Source organism: Electrophorus electricus, chromosome 4 (genome assembly GCF_013358815.1).
Source record: "Electrophorus electricus isolate fEleEle1 chromosome 4, fEleEle1.pri, whole genome shotgun sequence".
In the NCBI taxonomy this organism is placed as follows: Eukaryota; Metazoa; Chordata; class Actinopteri; order Gymnotiformes; family Gymnotidae; genus Electrophorus; species Electrophorus electricus.
In genome coordinates, this window is record NC_049538.1 from 22,485,870 (window position 1) to 22,500,179 (window position 14,310).

The 14,310-nt window shown below is 40.3% G+C and overlaps 1 protein-coding gene across 4 annotated transcripts in view; it reads left to right on the forward strand.

Moving 5' to 3' along the window:
* pclob (piccolo presynaptic cytomatrix protein b) overlaps window positions 1-14,310 on the forward strand; it is a 59,768-nt gene that overhangs the window by 30,450 nt on the left and 15,008 nt on the right. For 3 of the 4 annotated variants that reach the window (XM_035524975.1, XM_035524977.1, XM_035524976.1), the window contains exons 14-20: window positions 88-5,764; window positions 6,105-7,828; window positions 8,046-10,194; window positions 12,208-12,234; window positions 13,570-13,646; window positions 13,845-13,920; window positions 14,068-14,193. In XM_035524975.1, the coding sequence (XP_035380868.1) occupies window positions 88-5,764; window positions 6,105-7,828; window positions 8,046-10,194; window positions 12,208-12,234; window positions 13,570-13,646; window positions 13,845-13,920; window positions 14,068-14,193 (9,856 nt within the window). The remainder of the gene's footprint in view (window positions 1-87; window positions 5,765-6,104; window positions 7,829-8,045; window positions 10,195-12,207; window positions 12,235-13,569; window positions 13,647-13,844; window positions 13,921-14,067; window positions 14,194-14,310) is intronic. The other variant, XM_035524978.1, reaches the window with a different exon arrangement.

The window sequence follows — 14,310 nt, forward strand, 5'->3', positions numbered from 1 at the left end:
CTCTCTCTCTCTCTCTATATATATATATATATATATATATATATATATATATATATATATATATATATATAATTTTTTTTTTTTCAGGCAACAAAAGAGGTAGAAAAGGTTTTGCTAAATAAAGAGGTCCTGATGCAAACAGAAAGTACTCGCAGTACACCTTCTGAACTTGAGAACACATTACTTGGAGCTGAGGCACACACCTTGAAGGTTGATGAGAAAAAAGACCGTCCAGGACGCATTTCACCTGAGTCATACAGTTCAGCTGAGGAAGAGCTTAAAGCAATCCAGATTGCTGGTGAATCATTTATAAAGCTAGTTGAACCAAATCTTGCAGTGAGTATAAAGGATGATCTTAGCACTAAGGAGAACAGCAGCGAAAGCGAACAATTGCCTTTTCTGCAGAGGATCAGAAGTGCAGAATCCTCCTACAGTGAAGACTATAAACCAGTTAGTCCAGATTTTGGAGATGAGGAGTTTATACAAACACAGCTAATGGAAATGTGCATGGCTGAAGGTTTGTCACCATCGTTTGAGGAAAAGAACATCAAAGAACTGATTGGAGAAAACAATCAGCAGAAGCAGTATGTGACTAGAGATGCAGCAATTGCAAGTCCAGTAAAGGTACCAAAAATAACCCATCAAACACTCAGTGTGGAGGTTGAAGACAGTTCTGACAATATTCCACTATGCCAGAATAAAGAAACTGAAATCATGCAGGTCATCCATACCTTAGACACATCAGAGAAAAATACAGTAAATATTTCTGTCTTGAATGATAATGAAAAGACAGAAGTTACAGACCTTATGAGCATTGCAGTTATTTCTTCACAACCACAATTTCCTGCCAGTCAGATTATTGAAAATAATAGTTTGACGGAGTCCACCAAACATAGGTCTAAAGGTGATGAATCTTCCAGTATACAAGCACCCCACATCACACCACTTGCATCACCACCCTCAGACACTGCATCACCAACATCTTTGTCCTCACTTGAAAAAGAAAGTGACAGCAGTCCAAGCCAGAGACTTGATCATCAACTCAATAATCTCCTTCCAGTGGATGATATATGTCAAAGTGAAGATTTATGGCAAACTTCACGAATGAAAGTATATGAGTCATCCTCTTTCTCTGACATATCACCAAGTATTGAGCCTGAATCAGAGAATTTCCTTACCTATCAACTGCCACCCATCTGTTCTTCAATAGATGCGGTGAATGATGCAGTAGAAAAAACATTAAAGAGTGCTGAGGAGATATATGAAGAAATGATGCAAAAAGCTGAGCCACTAAAAGCTATGACAAAGAAAGTCACTCCACCTGAGATTGAGCCACTTTATGGAGGCATGCTAATAGAGGACTATGCTTATGAGTCACTAGTGGAGGAACCAGCAATGGCTACAGCTGCTGGCTGCAGTATTAGTGAGAATGTGTATTTGAGTGAAGTGATTGTTCAAGAGGAGGCAAGAAAGCTTACAACACCTGAGGAGGCCTATGTAGAAATGCAGAAAAAGAGAGAACTCATGTTAAAAGGAAAACTATCTGAACATGTACAGGTAGAAAAGGAAATTGCTCGTTCAGACTTTGCAGTACCCGCAGTTACTGACACTTGCTATGTTACTGTACGAGAAAATGACAAATATCCTGTATACAAAGATGAGGAATCTGGGTTACATGCTGAAGATGTTCTGACACCTAAAACAAGTCCTACACGGTCAAGTCCTTTATCTCCAATATCTCCCTTTTCTTCATCTGAGCCTTTATATGACTCTCCTGAAGTGGTACTAACTCTCTCAAGTGGTGAGGAGGACAATACTAAGGATGAATATGCCAGTGAACATGTTCAATATGCTATGGAACCATACATTGATGGGTCAACATCTCCTGAAGCAAGTTTGGTTAAAAAAGCTCTCTATCCCATTCCTGACTTGAAAATTACTCAGTGTTCTTCTGGGGAAGAGGAGGCTGAGGATGAAGATAAAACGCAAGAATATAAAATAGCTATGTCAAATGATCAAAGTGATGACAATTCCAAGGAAGCTGCCAAAATTATAATGCCTTCATCACAATCAAATTCAATAGAAGATGAACCAACTTTTCGCTATGAAATTCCTTTGTCAAAACATGTGCGAGAAGATGTCTCCCCCATTGTACCTCCTCTGTCTCCACAAACATTATCCCCTGATTCAACAACATCAGCCTCATCAACTCTACTTACAGATCAGATTCCAGAGTCAGGCTCAATCTCAAGAACACCAACTGCTGCTAGAAGTTCAACAGCTCTTGGGGCTGACTCTGCTTCATTTATAATTGTAATGCCAGCTCCCCAAGTTGCAGTGGTAACAGGTCCTCCTGGTAAAAGCTCCTTTCAAGAAATATCTTTATCACAGGCTGCTACATCCACCCAACAAATCACATCAACAGTGAAATGTCCTATCCCACCCGAGGTTTCTTTTTCTAAGCCACCACTAGCTCCAAAACCACCCCATATTCTAGACTATTCTAGCCTTGTTTCAACATATACATCTTCTACAGTATCGATAAATGAGCAAAATAGAATTTCTTTCCCAAGTCATGCTGGGATTCCAGCATCTTTGTCAGCTGCAGGGTCTGTACTCCCAGCATACATAACTGCATCAACCTCCATTTCTTCAGCACAAGCCTCAGTCCCATGTTTCACTCCAGTTCCCTTTGTGCAAATGTCAGATGCCATGTCTACTGCATCAGAGTGTCTAATTCACGTACCATCTTTAGAGTCACTTAAAACACCTGACTCTACTACAGGGGATATGCCATCTCCAGCATTTTTTAAAGTTCCACCACCTGCTCCAGTTATTGTCCAAATGTCAGACTTAGTTGCTTCATCTTCCCAGTCTCCAGTTCACATTGCAAATGAAATGCTTATTCCGGCCTATTCATCAGTACCAGCTACAACTGTTTCTCCTGCCACAGACAGAAAAAGTATAGCACCGACCACAGTTTCAATTCCAATTCATTATTTTAGTCCAGATGCAGAGAAATTAAGTGCAGCAACTGCAACAGTGCAGGCATTACCAGTTACATCACCTGCAGTTACAGATACAGATGGAATTCTCAAATCAGAATCACAGATTTTGAGTCCTGATGGACAAACAAAGCAAGGTCGTTTTGTCATAATTTTGCCAAAAAATACATCTGTAATAAACCAAACAACACAAGATATTGTCACTAATTCAGGCATGGTAGCAACCTCTGTTGATGAAACTAGGATCCAGCCTTTTGTAGTGAGTGTATCCCCTGTTGTCAGTACAGATGTTGCTCCAATGGAACCTCAAGTAACAAGTGTCTTCCATGAAAGAGCAAATATACCAGTCATTGAATTTCCACCACCACCTGTAGCTTTACCATCAGCCATCCTGGCTGATAACTTACCTTATCCAGCTGTTAACCAGGAGTCTGTTCCCACTCCATCATGTGTTAGAGCTTCTTCTCCTGAGTTTTTCACAAGTATGACCATTGCAGCACAAAGTGAAGCAGTAAATCTAAGTTTAACCGCAATTAATAAGTCACCACCTCCTGTTCCACCCAAGCCAGTCTGTATACCATCTGGTCTAGTGTTTAGTCACAGATCAAGAGAAAGTATAAAGCCACCAAATATTGCTGAACATGCACTTTCTCAGACAGGACATGCAGCTACATTACCAAGAACAAAAAAACCTCCCAATGCCCTTTCATTGAGTTTGAATGCCCCTGTTGACAGCAAACATAATATTTCATCACCAAAATCACCCTTGTCACCTAGATTTTCTAAAACTCTTGAGACATATGTGGTGATAACTTTGCCATCAGAACCAGGATCACCAATTGAAAGTATTACAACCCAGGCTCCAGTACGAAGATCATCTCTGCCAACTTCTGCTATTGCACCAAGACTGTTTATCCCACCTGCACTATCTGAACCACTGGTGTCAACACAAGTGGTAGCTGCATCACCAAAAGTAGTCTTAGCCCCTGCTATGTTAACACAAACAGCAGTGGTTCCAGTACAAACTGTGGGCACCCCACCAGTACCTGAGACAGCAGTACAAACTTCATCTACATTCATTTCAGTACCAGTCATAGCAATGCCATCAGAGGTTGCACCAGCATCAAGTGCATCAGCACTGACTTTTGTGCCCCAAACAGGGACTTTTGGGCCACCCATCATAGATAAAATGACAAATTATGCTGCACCATCTATGGTCACAGCATACGGAGCAAAAAGAGTGTTTTCATCACCACTTGCAACTGCTGGGTCAACCATATTGTCAGCACCAGTGAGTGCTACACTTCAAATCCCAGCACCAGCAACCATGGTTTCTGATTCAGTGGAACTTGATAGACAACATATACAAACAGTTTGTCCTGCTCCTATAACAGATCATCGGACTATACAAGCAATTAAGTTAGGTCCATCAACAGCTCCTGTCCAACAGCATCCAGCATTTTTTGAACTACAACAAGAGGCGCCAGTAGTGTATGCAAAAACAGTTATGCCAGCTTCAGCATTAACATTTGCTCAGTTCACAAACCCACCAGAAAGCCAAGAACTGAGAAGGCCAGATAAAGTTGTGGCAAATATGAGTCAAATGTACTCTGCGATTTCTGCAGAACAACACCCAGAATCATTACCTAATGTTGTAACCCAAATGTTCAAGACTGAAGTCCAGAGAACTACTACATTGTCTGTTGTCCAAGAAAGAATACCTCTAGAACCTGTATCAGACCCTGGCAGTGTGGAAATCATACTTGGACCAGAAATAACAAAAACCCAAATTATGTCTAAACAAAATGGAAAACCACACTACTCTGGGGATATAATAGATCTCACAACTTTAAAGGTCAATGTTACAATGACTGATATGGGAATGGATCTGACAGCTCCTAAAACAAGTCGGGAATCCCTTTCAATTGATTCAAGTGGTAGACAGGCAACTGCTATCAAGCCAGAAATTGTAAATCTCACTGCTGAAATACCTCCTCCTACAACACTCTCTGTTGTGACAGATAGTATTAGTATTGTTACCTGTAGTGCTACAATTGCATTCAATAATAATATAGTTGACAAGCCTCTGAACTTAAGAAGTGCCACCTCAAAGACTCTTCCACTTACAACATACAAACGATTTGAGCCACTAGCACAGATAGTATACAGACCAGTAAACTCACAGCCAAAACCTACAACTAGTACAGAGATTCCAGTTAACCTATCATGTGGGACTACTGAAGCTACAGCACCTCCATCTTTACCCTCAACTTTACTTGTTACAGTGGCCCCAGTGACCTGCATAAATGCCCGGGCTGGTGTACCTATTCATATTGAGCCATCTTTGGCTGGAGCTATAGATCTCACTACATCAAGACCAAAGAAAGATATGGTGGCTTTGTCTTCTTCCTCTGGGGTAGTTACAGCTGTTGTTGAGGATATGGCACCTGTAGATCTGACAGCAGGGAAACGAACAGTGTGCTGTGATGTTCTCTACAGGCTTCCATTCACAGGGAGCTGCAGAACTCAGCCTCCAGCAACCACACAACCAGGCAACCAGCTTGGCTCCAGAGATGACCACTCCAAGTATGATAATGCTACAACACTTGGAACTGAAAAACTCAGTAAAATGAAGGCCTCTGTATCTAACAGCAATTTCACAGAAATTGGTCTGTTCACTGAGGGCAAGAATGAATTTGCCTACCAGAATGGGACTTCAGAGGCTGCAATTGATTTGACATCAGGAAAAGTGCCAGCAGGTGAGTATTACAGTGCATGTATAGGTAAAAATGTTATTTTTACCATTATTTATGTAAATGCATGTCTACTTTCCTCTTTTCCTGTAATGAGCAGCCTCTAATTATTTACATTCATTTGTGCTTATTTTTCTTTTTTTACACAGATATGTGCATGTGCCTTCATGTTCTCCCACGGTGTTTTGGCTTTGCATCTGGCTAGTTTGACAAGACTGATTTTTTTGCATGCTGTTTGGTTTCCTTTTTGTGATTCTTTTGTCAGAAACTGCACGACATCATAATACAGTACCTGCAAGACCAGCTGTTTTATTTAACTAAAGTGTACATTTTTAAATCATTACAGATGAAGCTCTGGACTTCTCAAAGAAAGGCACTTTGACATTTTCTGGGATAACTACTATGCAGTATTCCCAAACAACATCCTCTGGAGTTAACAGTGTACTACGATCATCAAATGGAGTTGTGTACTCATCTGTTGCTGCACCAGTTCCTTCCACATATGCAATTACGACCCAGCCAGCCTCAATATTCTGCACATCCTACAACAGTCCCAGCAGTATAACTGATCCATTTTCAGCACTTCAAAATCAAACTTTACCTTATGATTTCACACATGACACTGGAACTAACCAATCAATATTCATAGAACCTGATCCATCAAAGGACACCCTACCTTCTGTCTTAGCTAACCTCCTTCCTTCATTAACAGCCTTCCCAGAACTTTATTCTGATGCTACTCTGGAAGCCATCGCAGCCTCACTGGATACCCTGGTCTCCCCAAATTATCCTACAACAGATGACACTAAAAGCCAACTGTACCAGGCTGAACGTGAGTTTTTGCAGTTGGAGAAGCTGAAGCAGCTGTGTTTGGCTGAGGAACTTGAATGGGAGAGACATGAGATTCAGCGATATCGTGAACAGGAGCAGATTATTGTTCAAAAAGAATTAGAGGAACTTCAGAGCATGAAACAAAAACTCCTTATGCAGCAAGAGGAAGAACGTAAGGCCCATCTCATGCTTCAGCAGGAGACTTTTGCACAGCAGCAATTGCAGCTGGAGCAAATCCACCAGCTACAGAAGAAACTACAGCAGCAGCTACAGGAGCAGAAAATGTATTCATATGGCATTGAGACAAATGAAGGAGTGTTGCAGCCCACTACTTCAGGCATTCTGGATCCCCAGTACACTATAGGCGATAATGGCCAATATTGGCCAGTGAAAGATGACAACTCTATATTGTCTGTAGTGACTAGTCATGACCCTGTAATTGGCCAGGATCGGCACACTGCTTCCTCGAGCTTACCTGAATCAGAAGCTATTCTTAAAGATACAGTGGATCAAAAACAGAATTTCAAAAAGCTGCCTTCCACAGCCAAGCACATCTCTGAGCAAAATGTAGATTTAAGTTGTAAAAAGATAGCTGAAGGTAATGTTAAAACAGATGAAGAGGATGGGGTTGAAAGGCCTTACTCTGGCAGGAAGAGGAGGAGTAGAAGAAGTGTAGATAGCTGTGTGCAAACTGATGATGAGGACCAGGATGAATGGGATGTTCCTGTCAGGAGTAGGCGTAGATCTCGCTCCAGATATGCTGATGGAGAAAGGGGTAAAGGTTCCAAGGTATCGAGCATTGCAATTCAAACTGTGGCTGAGATCTCAGTTCAAACAGATCATTCTGGGACCATAAACAGGTCTCCAGTCCGAGCGCAAGTTGATACCACAGTGGATCTACACAAAGGAGGGCAACCAGAAAGTGACTCAGATGTTACATCTGAAAAAGACAAGAAGCAGTCAACTCCTGTTGAAATTGGTGTCAGCACACAGCTAAAAGCAGATGGCATTGGGGTCACATTAGTACACAAATCTCCAAATGTACTGTATTCTCCAGTCTCACCTGTGTCTCCTGGAAAAGGTACACTGAAGATACTATCAGCTGAACCATCAAGGCATCCAACTAGCCCAAGATCACTGAAGGGCTCACAAAGATCTCTGGGATCTCTGTCTGATCCCAAGTCATTGAGTCCAACTACTGATGACAGAATCATGTACCAGTACTCAGATGCCTATTCTGTAAGTAATGTAAACGTCAATGAGAGACTTTGTTCCTAACCTTATTTTTCTATTTCTGATCTCCATGTTTCTGGGTATAACATGCATGACATGTATCTTAGAAAATGACTATAAGTAGTTACTCTTCTGTGAATTAAATTTCATTGGAGAGAAGCTGCTTAGCAGGTAAACAGTAAAGGTCTGTGAATAAATTAAAAAATGTGTTGTTCATCTGCAGAGCAAGGGCTCACAAAATGGTACCACAGTGGGCTCCCAGAAGAAAGTAAAGCGTACACTTCCCCATCCACCACCAGAAGATGATACCATTGCTGGTCCCTCTGGATATAGTACTGGTTCTGCCCGAAGAAGAATGTGCAGAACCACCACCTTGGCTCGAGCCAAAATCTTGCAAGACATTGACAAAGAATTGGATTTGGTTGAGAGGGAGTCTTCCAAGCTACGAAAGAAGCAAGCAGAGTTGGATGAAGAGGAAAAAGAGATAGATGCCAAACTGAGGTATCTTGAGATGGGTATTAATCGAAGGAAGGAGGCTTTACTTAAGGAAAGGGAAAAGAGAGAAAGGGCATACTTGCAAGGGGTGGCAGAGGAGCGTGACTATATGTCTGACAGTGAGGTTAGTAACATCAGAGGAGCACAAGGTAATGGTCATGGACTGGAGCGGCCACGGACTGCCCCTCAGTCAGAGTTTAACCAGTTCATTCCACCACAAACTGAAGCTGATTCTCAGTATGCACACCTTGAAAGTCCATACTCCCATTATCAGTATGCTTCCCAAACTGGGACCACAAATCACTATTCCCAACAAACATTGTACCAACAGCAATCACTTTATCACCAACAGACATCCCCCTATCAAACCCAGTCAGTTTACTCTTCAGTGCCTACACTCAATCAACAGTCCCAGCAAACTGGTTATGACCATGCCTCTCAGCTTCTTCTGATGCAACAAAAAAATTGCCAGACTACTTTGTCTGAATTGGAAACAAAGATAAACACCAATTATGAGGTCATTCGAAATCAGCCTCTCCTAATTGTACCCACATCCACAGACTATGGGGTCTCTCACCTTGGGGGCAAATATAGTAACCTTGAACTGAGAATGGGTCTGGAAGAAAGAGGGAGTATGGCTAGCAGCCCTATGTCCAGTATATCAGCAGAGTCCTTCTATGCAGACATTGACCACCACAATGCTAGAAACTATGTTATGATTGATGACATAGGAGAGCTCACCAAGAGTTCTCCTGGCTTGGGCTCAAGCTTCAACATCCCTGATAAGGATATGAGCAAGACTGACCGGTTACTCCGAGCTGCTGAAGTTCGTCGAACAGCAGATGTGGCTGACTTTCTTGGGCCTCTTCAAGCTGCATCTAGACTACATTCATATGGTAAGCCAGAGGAGGACTCAATGGAGGAGCCATATGAGTTAAAGCTGCTAAAGCAACAAATCAAGCAAGAGTTCAGGAGGGGGACAGATGGTCTGGAACAACTCACAGGTCTACCACACTACCTCCACAGTGACAGTTTCAGACATTTCCCTAAATCTGAGAAATACAGCATTGGCAGGCTCACTCTAGAAAAGCAAGCTGCTAAGCAGCTTCCAGCCTCAGTCCTTTACCAAAAACAGCTAAAGAATAAGAGAGCATTAATTGACCCTAAAATTACCAAGTTTTCGCCCATTCAAGAGACCAGGGATCTCGAACCTGATTACAGTAGTTTTTTGGCTTCTACTGGCTCAGCAATGGGTGGACTGTCCAGCAGAGCAAGGCTTCTGCAAGATGAGATCACCTTTGGTCTGAGGAAGAACATAGCAGAGCAACAGAAATATCTGGGCTCCTCACTCAGCACTAATCTGGCACAGTCACTAAACCTTGGTCAGTCTCTCAACCTCAGCCAAAGCTTAAGGACATCACTCCAAGAGGATGGCACTTATCCCAGTGTCACACGGTCAAGATCTTCTTCTCGGCCTTCTTCTGCATATGGACTTGACTTATCTATCAAAAGAGACCTTTCCAGCTCTTCACTGAGATTAAAAGCAGAGGGTGAAGGCATGGATTCACAATTTGGAGCAGCACGAGCAAAACCAACTAGCCTGCCCATCAGCCAGAGTAGGGGGCGTATCCCTATTGTGGCACAGAATTCAGAAGAAGAGAGTCCACTGAGCCCTGTTGGACAACCTATGGGTATGGCAAGGGCATCTGCAGGTCCACTACCGCCTATCTCTGCTGATTCTCGGGATCAGTTTGGTTCTAGTCACTCCTTGCCAGAAGTGCAGCAGCATATGAGAGAAGAGTCACGAACACGTGGTTATGATCGGGATATTGCCTTTATTATGGACGATCTACAGGGAGCTATGTCCGACAGCGAAGGTAAATTTGCCATAAGATTTGCTTCAAAAACAGCTTTAGTGGACATGTGTCACATGCATGGCCTTGATTCTGTTAACATATTTATGTAAGTTCCATATTTGTTTATCTTTCTGACATTTACTTTGTGGTGCTTGTTTAGATACATTGTTGTATATGTGCATGATAAATTTCTTCCTTTTCTTTTTTCACACTATCTATATATGATATATTAACTCATGTAGTATTCTTTGTACTTAACAACTTTCACACTGTTTCAGTTCATTTGCATGGTATTTACATTGCTCATTTCACTGAATTTTTGTTCTCATACAAGAAGTTGTTTTTAGCAAATATGCATGTAGGGATCTGTCTTATATAGGAAAAGACTTGTGCGGCTGTCTTAAATATTTGGATATTTGTTAAAAATGTGAAAATGATGTCTTTAGATAAATTAATAATAACTCTGACGTCAGACATGGCCAATTTTTAAAAAATGGCTTATTAAAATATAAATGCAATATGCTACTGGTAATTTTACTAATTAGTTTAATTTAATGTTAATGCTAACTCAATTTCTTAAAAAAAAAATCCAGGCTAATTGTTTCCTTTACTGCATGATAATCATATCATGTATGACAGTCTGGCTTCCTGGGCACTGGATAAGCTTAGTCTTGCACAGTTATTACAATCTTTATTTAAATAAAGACAGAAATTAAGACTAAGACTCTATAGTATCACTTTTTTTAGTTACACATAATGTGGTTACTGGGTTACAACTGCAATTTTTGGATGGTCTATTACTGTAACCTATTGATTAAATTTATATATCATGTTGTACACAATGCCCTGGGTTTTTAAGTGCACTGCAGTTATAACATTTAGGTCAGAAGCAATTTTGTACATAATTCAGTTAGTTAATCTTGCCAAAATATAATTGTCGCACTATATCTTTCAGAAAGACAGATGGCTTATTCCAACCAGTACATTATTCTTTCTCTATCTTAGTTTTTTCTTTGTACATTATTCTCCATCATTATATTAATAGCAATCCTATGATTCTGCTATAAGAAAAATTGAAATTATCCATATAGATCAAGTTATTAGTACTTCAAGGAGAATATATTTTTAGGTATACAGCACTAAATTCCCCCTTGAGAAAATCAGACATGGTAGAATATTAATGTAGATGTATTCCATAAAACAATCCACACATCCACACTTAAATGTGAAAAGCAATTGTAACTCACACTATATAATTCTTCCCTATTACTGATAGTTAGACTAAAATGTAACAATTAGACTAAGCCACTCACTGTTTTAGCATACTCATGTGTTAGCATACAACAGGCTAATTAACTGAGTTAAAGTGGTTTTGTTTCTCTTTAGAAATATGACTAAATTAAAATACTTTCTTTATATATTATTTTGGCAGATACAGGAAGCATTCATGTATTTCATTGCTTTGTTAATAACGAGGGATTGGCACAAATTTCTTGAGCAGTTGAATGGAAGAGTAATAGTCATAATTGTTAATATAAATTGTGGTGTACTCTCCATAGCTGATGGGTTTTGTTTAACTGACTGATTTCCATACACTGAATATAGTATAAAGGTGCTATATCCTTTTAGGGGATATATAAACCTAGCTCTGCAGATTGTCTCAAATGAGTGTCATGTAGTTAATAGAAGTAATGTTCTACAAAATAAAAGCCTTTGCAGGTTTGTCATGCTAATTACAAAAATCAGTGGCATTACAGTGCTGAGTTTATTTCCAGAGTAAAGCATGGGATACAGCTGCATGTGTTAATAAAAATGAATAAATAAATAAAAGGAATAGCACAGAATGTTTGTAGTATTCTGTTAACCTGTATATCTTGGTTACTCTGAACAAACACAGTAGCTTTCTCTAAATCTTTTGCATAGTTTATATATATATATATATATATATATATATATATATATATATATATATATATATATATATATATATATATGCATATATAAATCCACTGAAATGCAATGTTTGCATCGCAGCAAGCGCTCCTAGCTGGAAAGTAGAAGGTGAGAGTTATTGCACACTGACTTTCTAAACCTCATAAAGCATAAATCAGCTCGTCTCATGCGTGTCATAGTCCTGAGTGATGGGCATATCTCTGTGGTACACCTCAGCCCCATCCTGGTGTTCATATTCATATGTTGCACTAGGTAACTTTGACATGACCTGATCATATTGGCAAGGACACATGCATATCTACATGCCTACATATGTGTTTGACCATGGAAATGGCATGTTGGAATGCCAGAGTTCAGTGTGTTCAGGTTTCAATTCCGTCCATCAAAGGGTCATGAGTTCACACCATGAACGATGCATCCTCACACTCAAGTGCAGGAGTGGACGTACTGTTGGTTTAATGTACCACTCATAGGAGTGCAAGCCCTTTATTAAAACACTGCTGAAGAGAACCTCTACTGTTAGCTCTGCTCTCAGCTCCCTGAGTTTTGACCAGTGTTCATTTATGAATAAAATATGCCATTCATAATCTATATTAATAATTATACATAGTTCAAACCATGTAACAGACAAAATATGTTACCTGCAGCCATTATACTTTAGATATGCAATAATACTATAATCTAATTAGTATTATAAGATCCTCTAAGTGGAAACATGAAACACATGTTATGCATATTCCTGCACAGGTCTGTCTTTTTATATGGCAGATTGGTTTTTACTGTAAGATGAATTAACAGCAGTATGGACTCAGATGTTGAATTTTGCATGAATTATGTACTGGAGAGTGTTAAACTTGTATTGGTTTATAAATATAGCTGCTTTAGAAAGTTTTCTTCTTCAGACTGTATTGATGCACTATATTGTAATAGGCCGATTCACAGTATTGCTAATATACTGGAGCTTATCAGTGTGTTCATCTAGTGAAGTGAGGATAAGACATCTCATCTCCGTATGTGTGTCTGATGTGGTTTGAAGTGGTTTAAAGTCCCACTCTCAGCGCATGATGTATGGACAACACCCATGTGCGGAATACAGTATGCATGCTTGGGCACGCATGTCCTGTACAAATAACTCTGTCTGTGTCTCAGTCCACTGCTCTTGCGGCCCACACCACTTAACTATTTTCTCTCAGGTGAACCCGCCTGTTTCTTATTACAGTTACCAGCTGCTGCCCAGCAAACATTGCTTCCAGCTCTGGTTAGCATTCAGCTGTTTTTGGAGTTTTGACCCATTTTCATATAAAATAAACCCTCTTCTAATGTTCTTCTCAGTCATCTTAAGGAGTAGTGGTTAGGGAGAAAAGGTGGTGGAGTGGGACACATGCTCATGAGTTATTGGTGTGGTGCTGCAATTGCTGGTCTTCTCCCCTGTTCCTCTTCAAGCTTACCACCTGCAGCATGAAGAAACTGACTGGTTTGATAAACCTCGTGAGGAACGTGAGGGACAGGACAGGAGACGGGTGAGGTTATAGACACTTACATACTTTGAAAATACTTTGTGTGAAATTCTATTAATTATTGAAGATTACACCTTTTAGACACTATATTTTAAAAACACGAATACCCTTCCCCTTGGAAAGTAAAAAGAAAGAAGAAAAAAAAAACATATCTCACGTGCCTTATTTACCTTACAAAATTTCACTTTGGCTTTATTGCAGATAAAAGCCATACATTATCCTTTCCCCCACACTCGCATCAAACTGCAGAAGGACCCCAAGGATCACACAGTCTCAGGTATATTTTACACAATCTCACTAAATCTGGGAAGTTGAACATGCATATCAGTCATACATATGCAAGCACGAGCATGTAACTGACAGTGACTTTAAGGAAAAAACATCTCAAAACAGCTAACTTGATCTGCTTGCTCTGTGTTTTCAGGGAGTGGGTTTGGAATCAGAGTGGTAGGAGGAAAGGAGATTCCAGGCACTAATGGAGAGATTGGAGCATATATTGCTAAAGTGTTGCCTGGAGGCACTGCTGAGCACACAGGGAAGATTGTAGAAGGTAAGATTTTGGCATAATGACTGAGGCACCTGGGCTTTGACCCATGCTCCAGATGAGAGCATTTTATTTGCTGAGCTAATCATTCTCATTGTTATGAGTTGCCTGTGCATTTGCATG